Below are 19,159 nucleotides of genomic sequence, written 5' to 3'. Positions count from 1 at the left end.
AAAGGGTGTGAATTCCTAGGTACACATGATTTTGTTTTTAGTTATTTTTAATAAATTTGCAAAAAAAAAAAAAAAAAATCATGTTATTATGGGGTGTTGTGAGTAGAGGTCTGAGGGGAAAAATTTATTTACTCCATTTTGGAATAAGGCTGCAACATAAAATGTGGAAAAAGTGACCCGCTGTGAATACTTATTGGGCGTACAGTATTTATGTGAAGTCCATAATGATTTTAACAGTTGCTATTCTATTCAGTGTTTGACAAATAGAAGAAATGATAATAATAAAAAAAAAACAGTGTATTTGAAAACTGATTTGTGGTGTGTAAAGCTTCTTTTTCTGGGTTGCATTGTTTCTGTTTATCTGTTGTTTGTCGGAGTGGTAACAAGGGATTAGAAGATAGCAGCCTGAATGCAATTTTCAGTCAGATCACATCAGTGCCGGAGTGGAGTGACATAAGCGGACAAGGACATGGGCTGCAGAGGACGGAGCGATCGGTGGACACGTCTCGGCGAGAACACGGCCCACCTGCTTCTGTGATGGAACACGCGACCTTGAGAGGTCGCTGAAGATTTATGAGACGTGTCAGAGAGCTGATGTCACAAAAATATCCAGCTTGTTCTGTGCACAGGAATGTGGAAATGACAACCGGCCATTCTGACGGATGTGAACGCCTCATCTGCTACCAAGCAGACGGCTGCAAAAATAAAGTCTTTTAATATTTCACTTTTATAAATGTGCACACCCAGTGGTTAATAAACCTGAAAAAGTAATAAACCAGAGAAGCACATTCAGCAAAAGAATATATATATATATATATATATATATATATATCAATCAATCAATTTTTTTATATAGCGCCAAATCACAACAAACAGTTGCCCCAAGGCGCTTTATATTGTAAGGCAAGGCCATACAATAATTATGTAAAACCCCAACGGTCAAAACGACCCCCTGTGAGCAAGCACTTGGCTACAGTGGGAAGGAAAAACTCCCTTTTAACAGGAAGAAACCTCCAGCAGAACCAGGCTCAGGGAGGGGCAGTCTTCTGCTGGGACTGGTTGGGGCTGAGGGAGATAACCAGGAAAAAGACATGCTGTGGAGGGGAGCAGAGATCGATCACTAATGATTAAATGCAGAGTGGTGCATACAGAGCAAAAAGAGAAAGAAACAGTGCATCATGGGAACCCCCCAGCAGTCTACGTCTATAGCAGCATAACTAAGGGATGGTTCAGGGTCACCTGATCCAGCCCTAACTATAAGCTTTAGCAAAAAGGAAAGTTTTAAGCCTAATCTTAAAAGTAGAGAGGGTGTCTGTCTCCCTGATCTGAATTGGGAGCTGGTTCCACAGGAGAGGAGCCTGAAAGTTGAAGGCTCTGCCTCCCATTCTACTCTTACAAACCCTAGGAACTACAAGTAAGCCTGCAGTCTGAGAGCGAAGCGCTCTATTGGGGTGATATGGTACTACGAGGTCCCTAAGATAAGATGGGACCTGATTATTCAAAACCTTATAAGTAAGAAGAAGAATTTTAAATTCTATTCTAGAATTAACAGGAAGCCAATGAAGAGAGGCCAATATGGGTGAGATATGCTCTCTCCTTCTAGTCCCCGTCAGTACTCTAGCTGCAGCATTTTGAATTAACTGAAGGCTTTTTAGGGAACTTTTAGGACAACCTGATAATAATGAATTACAATAGTCCAGCCTAGAGGAAATAAATGCATGAATTAGTTTTTCAGCATCACTCTGAGACAAGACCTTTCTGATTTTAGAGATATTGCATAAATGCAAAAAAGCAGTCCTACATATTTGTTTAATATGCGCTTTGAATGAGTATAAAATCACATAATTTTAGAAAATTTTATCTAAAGAAGTCTGATTTATTGCGCTGTGCGAACCCATCGCACCGTCTCGCAGCAGGTGTCAGCCAAATTCCAGGTGACACGCACGAACATCTAACACCGCTCGTTTGGCACTTAGAAAATGTGTGGCCAGTCACACTCTTGGCATGACGACAAACTGCAGACAATCACTGTCGTACTCGCAGTGAAATATGTCTAAGCTCCCCACGAGGGTGTGTGCGCTCCACTGAGGAAGTGTGGCTTCTGACAGTTGCAGCTGTGGTGATCTGTCGTTCTGGACATCCCAGCTGGACAACACCTACTGTGTTTGGACAGACATGGACTAACAACTGTCCACTGTGAGGCACGTGTGTCTGATTGCTGTACTTATATCGCCATGGCGACAAGCTGTGGCGAGCGAGCACGCGCACGGACAACCTGCCAGGTTGAAACAGACCGTCAGATCAGAATACACAGCAGACAATCTGACTGTGATGTCATCCACATGAGCTCTTTAACACATGACGTGGTGTCTGTGCTGTGGCGCGCCGTCCACAAGACACGTGTCGGGCAGAACACGCTCGCGGAGCAACTGGATGCACTGGACCAGTAGATGTGGGCATGATTCCTTTCATTCATGTCATTTCATGACTGTATGTTTGTGACCATGAGTCATCTATAGAGAAACAGATGGCTCATATTTGTATTGCTCACTTGATGCGGTGTTTTTATATGGTGTGTGATTTAAATTTTTTTTGTAATACTTCCATGTCCTTCCTGATATGAGGCAGATTCCCGCAGCTTTCAAACAGCTCCGTAGCTCAGCGGTAAAGTTTCTGACTGGCAATCAGAGCTTTTGGAAGGCACGGGTTTGACTCCTGTGGGTGGAATTTGTTTTTTATTCCACGTAATCGGTGCAATGTGGGGCACCTCGCACTGTTCCTGCTTGAAACACACCGTTGCATGAACAAACTCTCGCAGTTGGATCGTGCACGCCTGCCCGTTGACGTGATGTTTCGTGGTGCACTAATTCAAACTGTTTCACGCTGTTTCGTCGTATTTGACCCAACTTCGCACTATGTGTGAAGGGGCCCTAAAATTGGGACCTACATCCAATTTTGGTGGTGTAGGTAAATCCAGAACAGAAAAATAAGAGTGATTGAGACACTTTTGCTTGAAATTTAATGCAAAATCAAACTTTGTCAGGCAACAGTGAGTGCCAGTCTGCACCTCACTTTCAAAAATATGAGTGACTGAGGCACGTTTCATTAAGATATAATGTAAACTATACATTAAATAGGGTTTTCAATGGCCACAAAATCTGTAATCTGGATCAGATCCAGATCAAACTGTCAGTCGATAAAGGATACCATCCTACATAAAGCTCTCAAATATGAAAGACGTGTTCTTTTTTTGACAGCTATGAATTTTTGAAAATTCTTTCAATTCTAAAGGATAGGGATTTTTCCTGACTGACCTTGAAAATTGAATCAGTTCTTGCCTATCAGGATATGAACCCTCTGTAAAATGTCATAATAATATGTGGAAAATTGTGGGTTCGAGGCTGTTCACAAACAAACAAACGGGCAAAAATATAACCTCCGCCCATCTTCGTTGGCGGAGGTAATAAGAGTTACAGCTTTGGTGTCGACACAAACAGAAACAGGAGAGACGTTGCACTTTGAGGAGGATTTAAGAATTCAGCCGGCTGACGACTGAAGCCTCGGGACAGGAATAGCTGTCATTATGATAAATATTATTGCTCTCCTGGTTTACTATTCCTTTGCCATAAAACCCTGCGGGCTGACAGATAGTGTTGGAAACTCATCTTCCCCAAACTACCAAACACTGCAGGTCTGCCCAAAGCCAGCATCACAGAAACTGCAGAGATAAAAGAGTTCAGTCGTCGCCTCTAATTACCACAACTTTGACCTCTCTGCCAGTATTGTTTCACCGCCGCTCTGCGGATTTCACCTTTTCCATTAACCAGGAGTGCAGCAGCAATTTCACTTTATTACTTTCTTTTTTGTTGTTGTCGCGGTTGAGCTCTAATGTCAGAGATCGCCTGCCTTTTCTCAGTAAACGCTGTACCGCCTCGGTTATTTGGAGAAGCTTCCCATCCAGAGCAGGTGCTCGGCTACAAGATAATAACGCCGTTACTTAACAGCACAGCGGCAGATGACCTTAAACTCCGGCTGACTGGAAAGACAAAAGGGTGGAAACTGTTTTAAATCTAAGACATTCTAGAAAACACAGAAATCTGAAGATTAAATGACCTTGACCTTACCCTGTGTGGACCTCAAACGTGACAACATGATGTTATTAGTTTCAAAAAAATCAGCAATAACAGCAGCATTTAAGGATTAGTACACTTTGTTTTTAAACAGTCTGTCACGCTACATTAAAGCACAGTTAGAAACCAAGCATCTGCCCTGATGGCTTCATTTGCAAGAACTTCTTTTTAACATTTAACGCCAACTATTAACCACTGGCTGACCTTGCCAAGGTAATTCTGTAGTCCAGTTTAGCGTGTACCACATTTGGTGCCAATTGGGTTGAAAAACCAAATTCCTTGATTTCTGCCAAAATGAATACTCTCAGAGTGAATCCTGACTGCTCTACCAAGTTTGGTAGAAATCAGCAAAAGACCTGGAAATAGAGTGGAAAAAACAAATTTAGAGTTTTGACCTCAGTGATCTTGAACCAATCATTGACCACTGGCGAATTTGATCTTGCTGGGTAATTCCGGAAAAGAATTTGGTGTAAACTGCCCTGAAATTTTAAATTTTGTCATTTGAACGATCGTTGAGAATTTGACCTGTCCTGTGCAATTTCATAATAGGTTTGTCAGAAACTGGAAGAGACAGATGCTTAAATTGTAGTCTGATTACTTTAGGAAAGGAAGGTTGAATGAGTGTGTTAATAGGACAGACAACCAAGAAGTTAAAAATCAACCAAAAGCTCAAAGCGTTGCTTGCAACTTACTTTGAAATAATTGGCCAGTCTCTTATAGAAAACTATAAGAAGCTAGAAGGCACAAATTAGTCCCGAGGAATTAAAACCTTTTCCCCAAAGGTCCAACAGTACCTCAGGATCACAACAGATGAATGAGTCAGAGGCATCAGGCTGAAATGTGACATTGCCCACCTTTGAGAAAACTCTCCATGACTACAGCCTGAGAACAGGTTTACCATCGAGGAAGCAGATACTTTAAAAAGTGAGACTGCTTGCCATCAGGACTAATATGTCCTAAAACCCTGAAACCCTAAAACTAAAACCCTGAAATAGAGCCAAATGTGCTCCAGCTATCTTGTCAAGGATGACTGTTAAATATGTCGTATCTTCAAAGATTAGCTCTGGACACCTGGCTGTGTCACAAATACACCATTAGAGACAAAGATCGACAGCCGTCACTCCAAAGGATCAGACTGATGTGGAACAGTAACATCTCCTCAGTGCCCTAATTTGCCACACAGTTGATCGTGTCCTTTACCGTTTGCTATTGAGACATCAGTGCGTGACCGCTAGTACTCCTTTCTTAAATGAAGATACAGTTTGCAAATCAAACGTTTCCACCCAATGAGCTGGCCTGGTTGACGTTAATGCAGCAGGTGCTCCGCCCACAAAGGTATGTGGTGGAAAAACAGGAGCTAGAATGTTTTTTTTTCTTTTGGGGGAATCTGGGTTATTATTTATGGAATAAAAAGTGTGTAGGGTTCTACAACTCAGAGTTCAGCACCAGGGACAGCTCCGTTTCTGCTCTGGATTCACGCTGTAGTATATTTTCAGCACATTTCAACGTTTGTCTGTTCCCCTGCTCCTCCCCAGGCCAATTTCCACCTAACTTGGTATGTGGATGAAGGTTGAGCCCAGAATTAAGCTTAAAGGGTTTGTTTTGGCACAGGTTAAGGTTGTCACTGGTATCAATGGCCAAAATACTGATTCCTCCAACGCCAATGTCTACCAAACATAGTAGGTGGGTTCTGAAATTGTCCAGGTCAAGTCAAATTTACCAGAGGTCAAACACTGGCGTCAAAGGTCAAAATTTAAAAATTTCATTCCGACTTTCACCAGACATATGGAGGCGGGGCTAGATATTTCCCAACAAGGTCACATTTGTCAAAGCACAATCATTGAGGCCAAGGTCATGTGGGTGTGTTGGTATAAAATGAGGTATAGTTAGGTGCACAGCGGGCTCATTAAGATCACCAGTTACCAGAAAGAATTTTCACCTTAAGACCAGCAGAAAATCAGGTCTAATGCTGCGTTTGCACATAACGACAGCACGCTACGAATGCCAAGAAGTACACATTCGTGGCCACTGATCACGAATGTGATGATTTGAGGCAGAGGCGTCATGTGTCTTCAGGAACTGCTGCAACCTGTTACCACGCATTACAATTAATGGCACGTGTTGCTGGAGAATTATCGGGAACCATTACGCACGGTCAAGAATAATCTTCCGCGCTATCACGCGTAACAGTGCAGCGTTTAGTTCTGTCACGTTGTGAATGAGGCAAATTGTCTCCACACACACCCATATTCATCCAACCATCAGTTGCTGAACCATTCAGATCGCTCCAGTTTTTCCTCAACAGCCACAGCAGAAGAACTTTGTGACTGCATGCTTAGTTGGTCTCTGTGCCTTGGAGTGGCGCAGAGAGGAGGAGGACACGGACAGAGCCAGATGTGTGGCCCCACGTGGCTCTCATCTCGCTCGTTTTCCCAAACATCAGACACATGCAGCAGGTGGAACACCTGCAGGAGCGCCCTGAGGAGTACTGAAAGAGACTTTTAGCTGACTTGGTGTCACTGTCCTTGAGCATACCGCAGCAATGAAACTGAATGCGGTGCCACAGGGTTTAATTGTGCACACGTCAGAAAAGAACGCTGTCACACCCTATTAAGGATCATCACTAATCAAGACAGATCAACACGCTCAGTTGCGACCTCCACGACATGAGACAAAATGAGGGTGGTGTGTGACATTCGTGGAAGATTTTTTGACAGCCAAAAACATGTTCCACGAAAATCACGACTATCACGCACCAACACGAACTATTAAGAAACCTATTCAGATGCGTTAAGTCACATTAAGAATGTCAGGAATGTGCCAAGAATGACGCAAATATCACATTCGTAACGCATCTTGCTTATGTGTAAACGCACCTTAAAATCCTGCTGCTGCACACAGAGCAACAGTCAGATGCCCTGTACATAAGTGGATTCATACATACACACTGCCTGAAAATATCCTCACTGGTCACCTGCAACAGTGTGAAATTAATATGACAGCATGTTACGGCTATTGTAGGTAAGGGGGGAGTTATAATAATCATATTATGAGAGCCCCCCCGCCATCTGAAGAAAGAGAATTTAAAACAACCATTAAACGAAATCAGGGCAAACACTCACCCACCTTACTGCAGGCTTCACCTCAGGGAGCTTTGGAGACCACTGCCTCCTGTGAAATGTTGGCAAGAACCAGAAATTTCTTCACTGGCAGTAGTTACCACGGCGCTACATGTCTGGCACACTCCAGCTTAAAGGGAAGGACACGCAATACTCTGACTGGTTGCTATCGCATTTGGACCCCCACCGAAAGTGCACAGCGTCCTGCTTTGCACCGGTATTCCCACTTCCTAAACACAAACCGTTCTCAGCCAAGCTTCAGATGCAAGTCATTTTTGTATCCGCTGTTGCAATAGGACACGTAATTAGACTTTCTAATTTGACAAAGAAAAAAAACATAAAGAATGTTGGTTGAGACCAACAAGCATAAAGCATCATGAAACAGTTACGAAGTGTCGCACAGATGGTCGGCAGCGGCGCGTTAATTGTGCCGTGTGTTAAATGACACCACCTGATAAACATTCATTTCCTTTTTCTTTTTATTGTTCTGACGTGTTGTCAATCTTTAAAATACACTGAAGTTTACTGATATGCATTTCATATTTTTTCCACATGACAATGAGGCCCTGAATCCTGCGTAAAGACACCGTTACAGGATTACTCTACAAAACACAAAAATAAAATCACATTAGCTGGCATAATAAAGTCATGAAATCATAATTTTTGTTGTTGTTGGTAGTGGTGGTGGTTTCGGGGGGAGCACCACAATGCCCGTATAGTCCTTAGAGATGCACAAATCAAAAAAAAATAAAAATCTGGTTTATGTCAGTGTGGAAAAACATAAATGCGTTTATTACACAGGAATCTGTTAAATATCAAAAGAAAACAAAATATTAACAGAAATGTTCTTTTCACAAATGTAGCAAAAGGCAATTTATCATCGATATAATACTAACAGGTAACAAGGCCTAAAATAAACAATATAATCTCTCACCGTTCTGTCATAAAAACCTGACAAAACACAACATCTGAAGAGTGACAAGGAGACTCGCGCTCGTTCCGATGAGACGCTGTACAGTGCGGGACAGAGATGGTGCCTGACAACGGGCGTGTCCTCGGGAGGTCAAACATTTATGGAAAGCCAATGTGTCAGAAAAGGTAAAAGAATCCTTGCACTCAAAAACAAACAAACAAACAAACAAAAAACACTAAGTCATAGCTTAAGAGAACTCTTCATAAAAAAAATAAATTGGACAGAAAAAGAAAAATCGCTTTGCAGACAAACAGCCAGAGGAGCAAGACGTCCGTCCCTGTTCTAACTCATTTCTCCAGCCGTCGCCGGAAAAATCCAAGGGCAAGTTCAAACACCGCACGTCTAAGTGGCATTGGCAAAATGACAAGAGAACAAAGTGCAGTTTAGAACTTCAACTTCTCCGTATTATCAGACTGTATCTAAAAAAACAGAACCTCCACATGCGGTGGAGACTTTCCACACTTTAGATTTGTTCGTACTTTTGCTGGTCGTTTCTCTGCAGCATTTATTTATGCATTCCACAGAAAATACAGACTTCAGCTGCGTGGATCACATGTACATGTGGTGCGACAAAACACGATCCTAAAAAACTGGCGTGGTCATGAAGTGTTTAAAAGAAAAGAAAAAAACAAACAAAAAGAAATCATCGAGGCTGTGCTAAGGTTCAGGTTTGTTATAAAATGAAATGCTTTTAGCACCATAAATAGCACAAGCTGTTGGAACGCAAAAAGACGGACGAACAGAGACGGGCAGCGGGACGTCCATTAACCGGTCAACTCACAGACAGACAGCTTTACTTTTTTCTCCCATGCTGAGCAAATGGACGATGTTTGGTGAAAGGGTGAACAGGTGCACTTCTTCCTCATTATCTGTCTTTGATGTCATCGCTAACCACTGATCAGACCTTCGGTACCAACACCGGGATGACTGTCCACAGTGATCCAGACAGGTTTGGGACCAGGACATGTAGAGTGAGATGGATGTCTCTTCATTTGATATAAATGAAGTACAGTTACAGACATGGACACTTTTTCTGCCGGGTTTGGCAAGATTCAAAATAATTTGAGTGGTCGCAGCCAAATTAAATCTTCAGTATGGAGTCGGCTCTCACCTCAGAACAAGGGACAAGTTGAGCCAGTTAGAAGTTTGACAGTATATAAGAGACCCGATGAAGGATCGGGCTGAGACTCGGACTCAGACACAGGTGCCTTGGTGCGCCGGAGGAATGGCCTTTCGATTCTTTAAAGCCTGCGACTTGTCCTTAAAATCTGTTGGTTTCTGTTGGGAAATGTCTATCAGAGAACTGGCAACAATGAGCCCTAAAGAGGAAGAACAAAGGCAAGAAGAACGTTAAAGAGCCGACTGGCTACAAGAGGACTTTTTCATTTTTAATATCCTGACAAAGTAGAAAAATCAACATGTTTGAAGGAAAGTTTAAACAGTGATGTGTGACTACCTGATTGGCCTGGAGGAGGTAAACCACAGGGACCAGAGGGAAGACGCATGAGCACAGTTAACACAGCAGCTTTCCCTCCTGAACAAGGCTCCATCGCCACTGGTTTGGGCACGCCCTAAAAAAAAGAAAGGAACCGTCATTCATTACCATCTTAACACAATGCTTCAAGAATACAGTCAGCAACAAGCCCTACCCCCAAAATCCCTGCTACCTCAGCCTGAATACATCAGATCAGAATTATTGTCCTTCGTGGACATCTTCAAATGGTGCTGCTACCTCTGTGTGGAGTTCAAATGAAATCTAGCACCCGGTTTAAGCACCATTCCCACAAACAAGAATTTGACCATGACTGTCCCGGAATACAAGACATCAAAGTTTTCGGCATGAATCTTGACCGTGTTCTGCCAAGACGTCGCTACGACAACACTATGAGCTTATTACGACTAAGAAAACTGTTCATCACGACTGAAACAACGACCATGACTTGGCACATCATCATCAAGACATGAGTAAGACTCTGTCGTGGTACAAGACTCTGTGTAGTCTTGCTGCATGACTTGACAAATTTCCAAGAATGCCTAGTGTTGCCTTCAAGACAGACAGCAGCAAGTGGATTTATAGAAGTTCCATGACTATTTTAAACTGTAGTGGGGCATCTTTTACCACCATGTGCCCACATACACAATTTTGGCCATGACTGTCCAGGGATATGTTAAAGTTGTCATGGTGAATCTAGACCGCATCCTATCACATCACACAACTTCTCTACAACACCCTGAACTCAACCTAGAAGAGGAGTCACCATGAGGGAAACAAGAACCACTGTGATATAGCAAGTCTTGACCAAGACCCTATCGTAATATATTCCCGTACCACAGGACTTTTCAGTAACATCCAAGAGTCACCAAGACTATGTCCAGATCTCGCCACAATGGTCATAATCAAAACTCATGTATATGGGAACAATGCTATATTAAGAGTGTTGAAGAACCCCAAACCCACCAGAATTTAGAAGTTGTCATCAAAAAACAGGTTATCTGGAAGATGAGTTTTTCAAGACAATCTCCAACCAATAGTGCAGCAGATATTTACACAGTAAATGGTGATACAAGCACCAAATTTGGCAAAAGTACACCTTAGATATTACTCTTTTGAAAAAAAAAGACAGGTCACTTGAATTTTCAATAGGTGGCCACGTAGGGGTCAACTGAAGAACTACATAGGGGTCAAAATATAAAGATGCTCCAGTCATATTGAAAATTATACTACATTATTTGTCTGATTGTAAAGATTCCAAAAAGGTATAGCTTGGACTATCTATGACTGAATTCTATACAGTTATGAGGTAAAAACAACAAGAATGGTGACAAAGTTCAGTTTCAGTTTGTACAGGGGTCAAAAGAGTTGCTCCAATTTTGTTCAAAGGTGATGCAAATTATTGGTTGAGTTAATAGGGTTTCAAAAAGGAATAGTTCGCACCATGTATCATGCTTAGTTATCATGTTACGGGGTAATATATGTCACGTCATAGAATTCAATGGACGTCAACATTATTTGACCTTTACTTTAGAGATCAAGCATTCAACACAGTCAAAACTATTCCATTTATTAATCCAAGTAGCTCAATCAACAATATGCACCATTTTTACTAAAATTGGAGCAACTTTAACTTTTGGGTTGTCCGGGAACCACGTGACCAAGATGGCGGCTTAGCGCTGTGGCTCCGACACCGTGTCCTTGTTTTTATGAACAAAACCCTTATTAACTGCCAACTTTCACTTTACATGCTGCGTGGGGGTCATGTCAAAGACAGCATCCATGAAGCAGTGTGATCTTTTCACCCATGGACGCAAAACGAGTACCAGAACGACCCCGACAAATCTCCAGGATAGCATGGATGCTAATGCTACTACTACCACGGAGAGTGCTAATATGGCTAGCATCGAAGATGTACTGTAGGAACTAAAGTCAATGCGCTCAGACTTTGGAGGAAGACTCGATGGTATTGACCAAAGATTGAGCAACATGTCATCCGCTCTCACAACATTAGAGAGTAACCTAACACAGAAAATACAAGACGTCTCGGCAAACACGACTCGCATTGAGCAGGCCCGAAGCCCGCATAGCCACATCTGAAACCAAACAGGAGGAAGCCGACACAACTCTACAAACCGCTCTTAAGCGCATTGCTTCCCTGGAGGCTAAATTGGAGGACGTGAAAAATCGTGGAAGACGTAAAAATCTCCGTGTGTTTGGAATACGTGAAGGGGTCGAGGGGAATAGCAGACTTATCGACTATATTACTGAGATGCTACCGAAATGGCTGGGCCTGGCGCACCGTTCATTTACACTGGAACGAGCCCACCGTACATTAGCAACAGCCAGACTGGGCCAGAACAGAGCCATCCTGATCCGGTTTCTAAACTTCCAAGAGAGAGAGTTTGTTTACTGAGAATCAAGAAAACAACAAATTTTGCATGATGGTCAGAGGATCACGTTTGCACAAGAATTCTCGGCCGAAACAGCCCGGACAAGAAAGAACTTTCAACCCGTCATCAAGAACTTCATCGACATTAACGCTTTCCGTGGGTTTCAATACAATCCATGCAGGATCAGAATTCTCCATGACAGCAAGATCCACCTTTTTTCCACACCTAAGGAAGCAGAGGACTTCTACAGGCGACTCCAAGGTTCCACAGAGGTCACCGGTGATGTTTGAATTGAAGTGTGGTAATATGTGGATCAAGAATTTCTTGATATAAAACAAACATTTCTAAGCAGGTCATACCTGATAAATACAGGGTTTGTTTTTGTTTTTTTCTTATGCCTATATTTTCACTTGAAAACATTGTTTGTTTATTTACCAAGCTAAGCTTCAGTAACTCAAGTTTATAGTTGGCAGTTATAATTTGGATATCAACAACAATATATACAGTATACTGTTATTTTTTACATCTTTCATTGTTATACTTATTTCAAGGGGGTTAAGAGACATTAGAACTAACATGGTATTGGGGTGCCGATGTTGGAACAAGGGAGAAAGGTCATGTTGGTTAGCTTCTCCCCAGTATTGTGGATCGGCATCCTGGGAAACATCAGTGTTCAAAGGGGTGGGGTTCTCATTCCACTGGATGGAATACCAGGGGTGGATAACAGGAAGTTTAAAATATGTTCTGGGTTCAATGTGTGTGTATATATGTGTATGAATGTGTATGATTGTGTAAATGTGCACTTTATCAAGGAAAGAGGTATGGTGATTTTTGGTCCTAATCTTGTTTATCATAAATCACTAAATGGGAAGTTAAAAAGAAAATTTTGATGTTCTTATTACAAGCTAGAATGTCACGGGAATGAGAAAATTAATTAAAGTGAAAAAAATATTGAATAGAATAAAGTTGTTTAAATCTAAAATTATTTAACTATAAGAATCACACCTGACTACGCAAGATATCAAAATATTAACCAAAAGATGGCCTGGCCAAGTGTTTCATGCCTGCTTCACTAGTCATGCCAGAGGGGTCTTAATTTTGATTCATAAATCAATACCATTTCGGAAATCCAAGGTTATTATTGATCCAGGAGGAAGATATATTATATTACAAGGTACTATACTCTCTCAAAAGATCAATCTTATAAATATTTATGGCACCAACTACGACTCCCCATCTTTTTTTGAAAATCTTTTTCTTAATATTTCCACTTTAGATGGAATGTGTATCATGGGGGGAGAATTTCATTGCACTCTCAACCCAGTCTTAGACCGTTCATCTCAAAGTGATAGCACACATATGAAAACCAGGAAGATACTTCATAACTATATGAAAGATCTAAAACTACATGATATATGGAGGATTAGAAATCCAAATAATATTCAATATTCTTGTTTTTCAGGCAGCTTTAAAAGCCACTCACGCATTGACTATTTTTTAACATCCATAGATTTGGAGCCACAAGTGAAAGAGTGTTAGTATAATAGCATTGTACTGAGTGATCACGCGACGGTCTCTGTTAAGATACAATTGGGTAAAATAGTGTATAGTCCAAAAAGATGGAGATTACAGACCTTCTTGTTACAAGATGAAGTATTCGTAAAATTTGTAGAAAAATGTATTGATAATTATTCTGTAAATTATAATAATAATTATGAAGACATATATAATGTCTATTATAAAATACTATAATAATGAAGGCACATCTGCTAGTATTAGATGGGAAGCTTTTAAAGCTTATATACAAGGTTAAATTATAAGCTTCATAGGGACTAGAAATAAAAAGTATAACAGGGAGATTAAATTAATGGAACAACAAATTAAAACTTCAGAAAATGAATTTTATAACACTAATGACCCAGACAAATTGCAAAACGTAAGAATTATGAGAGCTAAATATGATAAACTAACAACTGATAAAGTAGCAAAAAGTTTAATGTGGACAAAGCAAGCATATTACGACCAGGGAGAAAAAGCAAGTAAACTGTTAGCTTGGAGGATAAAAAAAAATGCAATCAGACAGAGCAATTCTTAGTATAAAACGAATTTGGATGATCTAACTTGTGACCCTCTAGAAATAAACGATAGTTTTAGGATAGTAGAGAAGCCTGAATCTTCAACTGGACTGGGTTGCTTGACGCGAGGACGTTTCGCTAGTTTCGTTTCGATAGTTTTAGGACATTTTATGAACATTTGTATAAATCAGAATGTAACGTGAACGAAGAAATCCAAAACAACTTCCTGGATAAATTAGAATTTCCAAAACTATCAGAGGAAGATAATGAAATACTGGACAGGACACTGACAATTAGTGATATAAAAGAAGCAATAGGAAGTTTGAACAGCGGCAGAGCACCGGGGCCAGATGGGGTACCGGTAGAATTTTATAAGATGTTCAAAGATAAAGTAGCCCAGCCACTCTTAGACATGTTTAAAGAATCATACAAAATTGGGACCCTCCCAGACACCCTAAGATTAGCAACTATCACCTTCATTTTGAAACCTAACAAACCACAAACAGACTGTGCATCATATAGGGGAATAAGTCTCATGGGATGTGATTTGAAAATACTGTGCAAAGTGCTCTCCAAAAGACTAGAAAGGTGTGTACCCAAATTGATATTGGATGACCAACAAGGATTCGTTCAACAGAGACAAGGCTATCATAATATCAGACGTGTGTTAAATGTATTATATGAGAAAAATAATGCTCGTGATACAGCAGTATTGTCAGTAGATGCGTGTCAAGCGTTTGATAGGATAGAATGGCACTACCTGTTGAAACTACTCCCAAGATATGGAATGGGGAAAACTTCATCAAATGGATTAAACTGTTATATACAAACCCCACTGCCCAAGTTTTAACTAACAATAACCTCTCCAGACCATTTCATTTATAACGTTCCACAAGACAAGGGTGCCCCTTGTCACCAATTCTTTTCATACTAGCTATGGAACCCCTGGCTATAGCGGTGAGAGCTCAGGTAGGACTCTCGGGAGTCAACATTGGTTGGTAGAAATCATTTGATATCCTTATTTGCGGATGACATAATATTCTTCTTAACAGACTTAAAGAACACTATTCCTAACCTGATGAACCTGCTTGAGAAATTTGGCGAATTTTCCGGATATAAAATCAGTAATAGTAAATCAGTACTACTATTTCTTAATGATGAGGACAGGAAATCCCCTCCAATAAAAACCAAATTCACTATCACTACAGATGGGTTCAAGTATCTGGGAGTCCAAATCACCCCAGATATAGATAAAATTGTCACTATAAATTACGATCCCCTGGTAAATGAGGTCACAGAAGGTCGCTGGTCAAGTTTACCTATTTCTATGATAGGACGCATTAATATAATAAAGATGTCCATTTTAACAAAATTTTTATATTATTTTCAAACACTTCCTTTGCCGCTACCTCAATCATTTTTTGATAACTTGAACAAAATATTCAGTGAATTCATATGGAACAAGAGGAAAGCAAGACTTCGGTTCAAGCTACTTTATTTACCCTATGAAAGAGGGGGCCTTCAATTTCCAAACCTTCAATGGTATTATAAGGCAGCAAAAGTAACATCAACATTACACTATTTTAGTACAGACACTCCTCCAGCTTGGGTATCCATCGAGCAACAATCAATCCCAAATTTACCAATAAATAACTATCTATATTCATCTGATGTAAAACTACTCAAAAAACAAACAAAAAAATCCATTTTTAAAAAACACAATAACAGTGTGGCACAATGCCCGTAAACTTTTCAAAAACCCTATAACAATATCTCGTTTCTCACCTATATGGAACAATAACCAGTTCATACCAGGTAGGATGGATGGAGGATTCAAATTATGGAAAGACAAAGGCATTCAGACAATTAAGGACCTATATGTAGATGGAAAACTGCTTACATTTAAAGGGGATAGAGAATCAAAATCATCTTTTTCATGTTTTTGATGTTAGTTCAGAGTCTCCCAGCTGTGCGGAATACACATGAAGTGCCAGCAAGTTTCAGAACCTCTGTTTCAAGTATTTCTCCTTTTTTGAATTGCCCCTAGAAAACAGGCCAATCTGTTTTTGAGAGAAAACTTACGTCACTTTTTCACCAATAGCCCCCCCCCCCACACACACACCCACACCCACCCCCTTTCACACACTGTACAAACTGAAACTGACCTTTGTCACCATTCTTAATGTTTTTACCCCATAACTCCATAACATTCAGTTATACATAGTCCAAACTATACCTTTTTGAAATCTTTATGATCAGATAAATAATGTGGTATAGTTTTCAATATGATTGGAGCATTTTTATATTTTAACCCCTGTGTAATTCTTCAACTGACCCCTAAGTGGTCGCCTATTGAAAATTCAAGTGGCCCGTCGGTTTTTTCAAAACAGCAATGTCTAAGCAGCATTTGTGCTGGATTTGGTGCTTGTATCACCATGTGAAGTATTGTTTCAGTTATTTGCTGCACTACAACCACAGTTTGATCAAAGTGGTGCTGTGTGCAAAAACTGTGCATGTAGGAATAAGAAATTCAGAGGAGATAGGCTTACAAGACTCACAGATAGACGGGCAGGGTGATTCCAACACAAACCCCACCCCAAAATATTTGTTTGGGGGGGTATAAAAATATTAAACTCATGGTTGGTTCATTCAGATTTTGCAGTGATGGAATAAAAACCAGCAGGCATAAATGACAGCTAAACCCTTCACTGAACTGAAGTACAAGATGCAAGAACTGAAGTAAAAAAAAAGGGGGGGAGGGGGGGGTCATAAAACTGAACACACACACTAATAATGGGAGGCAGAAAGCTTTGACGCAACTGATACGACAATCTGGGAATTTGTGGCTGCTTTGTTCCTGTTTTACCAAACAAGCTTTAATCAAACTGATTCGACTGTGGAACCATGTGCTGTTAAGTTGTTTTTGTTTTTTGGTGTGGGTTGAACCGACACTTATATTAGCTGGAGGCGCGACAGTTAAGATGAGGCACCATCCTCCTGAGAGAAATGGTGTGATTGGTCACACAACAGAAAACGCTTGCGTGTGTCCCTGTCAGACAGTCTGTGTGCTTAGCCAATGACCTACCCTCTGAGTTAATGGCCAAAACTGCTCGTCTCAAGCGTGAAAAACGTGTCATTCTGATAATGAATGTCAAGGGTTTCACAGCATGTTTTGGATGAAGGCATAGAAATTGGTGAATAATAACATCTGAATAGAGTGGCCTCCCCCCCTCGTCACTGCCTGAATCTAAAATGGAGCTCCAGAGAGGCGGTGGTGGCAAAATAGGACAAAGATACGCATGCACAAGCACAAACATTAAAGCCTGAGAGATGCACAACCATTTCAAGTAATTAGTACACAGGAGCTCCGTAGTGAGAAGAGTAAATGTTGGATTCCATTATTTGAAGATGTTTTTGTGCGTGGCGACATGTGACTTGTGTTGCTGAATGTTGATATGAAGAGATACTGGCTTTCTGCTTCAAGAGGCGTCTCCCTGCAAAAATCAATCTGTGTGTCGAGGTAAAAGAACGCCGCCGTCATTGGCTCTGCTTGTTTTCCATTTGCCTGGATTACTAATCAGCCACAACTAATAGGGATGGAAAGATGAGTGAGATGGAGGGGAGGGGAAAAAAAACGTGAAAAATGGGAGAGCGCAACGCATCGGGGTAAAAATGGAAACAGCACTAAATGTTCCAAACCTGGCCACTAACTGGTAAGACCTGAACCAGGTTTTGGGAAGAAAAATTGTAGTCACTTGTGGTATATACCACAAACACTAGTGGTTGACTGTTAGAGTGCATCATCGCTCAACCCGATCAAGTCACTTCATTCGAACAGAACATTCTCACGTGACCATGTACATTTGTGATGGAGGTGCACAACGTTGACGTACAAGGGCACAGGAATTGCCAGACATTTCAGGACCATTCCAGTGATTCTACTAATGAACCGTTATATAAGGGAGCTAATTCAACTTGCGATGATTTTTGATTAAAACGGATTACACTGCATGGATCACTGGGTCAAACATCATTACAGCTGCACTCAAGAAAATCAGCAATGGCGCTGTTGGTAACACGTCACTGCTGCGATACAGCATGTGAAGAAACACAGTCTCTCTTTACAATAACAATTAACACAGTCGGCTTTATTACTGTTCATTAATTTTCTGCTGCTTATCTGAGTCTGGATTGTAGTGCCCACAGAAGAAACAGCTCATCCCACAGTTCCCTACCCTTGGCCAGGCCCTCTAACCTCTCCTGGGGAATCCCTAGGCCTTCCCAATCCAGCTGGGAGATGTAATCCCTGCAGTGTGCCCTGGGTCTTCCCCTTGAAGACATGCAGAAGACCTCCCTAGGAAGATGACCTCACCATATGCCAAAACTACCTCAGCTAGCTCCTTCCTTTATGATTATTATTATTATTATTATTATAGGGAGTGTGGTAGCCAAGGTTAATGCTCTTTGTTCCAAACTGGAAGGTTCCCAGTTCAAGACCAAAGATTTGTGCTAAATTAACATGCAGATTCATAGTGGCTCTGCTGTGCTAAACAGTAGTGCACCCTCTTATTTCACAGACCATCTGGAGCTTTACGTACCCTCCATTACTTATCATTTTCAAGTTGTTGCTTTAGTCTGCATTCTGAAGGTTAGAAAATATGAATAAAGAAGAAGAAGAAAAAGCTTTTTCTGGCTTGCTACTTTTGGGGAATAATGTAAAAAGTAAGTCCCTTCAGCTTCTCAATTGTTTTCACTTGGGGTCATAACAGCAGATCAGCAGTAGCTCTGCATGTTGATTTGACACGGGATTCCCTTCATGATGCAACGCCACATTATATGGAGAATGGCCAGGGAAACATCCATACTGGAAACAAGCACATTTAACCACTTGACCACCATCCCTGCTTATGTGGAACAATTTGTTTGATTAAATAAAACTTGAAATATGTTGTCTTTTAAATGTAAACAAAAGGCCTA

General features: G+C 40.9%; 1 protein-coding gene across 2 annotated transcripts in view; it reads right to left on the bottom strand.

Moving 5' to 3' along the window:
- Positions 1-7,714: 7,714 nt before the first annotated feature.
- Positions 7,715-19,159, bottom strand: part of atrnl1b (attractin-like 1b) — a 157,187-nt gene continuing 145,742 nt past the window's right edge. For both annotated transcript variants that reach the window (XM_034194607.1, XM_034194608.1), the window contains exons 28-29: positions 9,679-9,793; positions 7,715-9,541 (exon numbers count right to left, since the gene is read on the bottom strand). In XM_034194607.1, the coding sequence (XP_034050498.1) occupies positions 9,417-9,541; positions 9,679-9,793 (240 nt within the window). In that variant the 3' untranslated portion in view covers positions 7,715-9,416. The remainder of the gene's footprint in view (positions 9,542-9,678; positions 9,794-19,159) is intronic.

The sequence above is a fragment of the Thalassophryne amazonica genome, chromosome 18, assembly GCF_902500255.1.
Source record: "Thalassophryne amazonica chromosome 18, fThaAma1.1, whole genome shotgun sequence".
In the NCBI taxonomy this organism is placed as follows: Eukaryota; Metazoa; Chordata; class Actinopteri; order Batrachoidiformes; family Batrachoididae; genus Thalassophryne; species Thalassophryne amazonica.
Note: the sequence above shows the minus strand (reverse complement) of the source record. Positions and strands in the feature narration are given on the sequence as shown.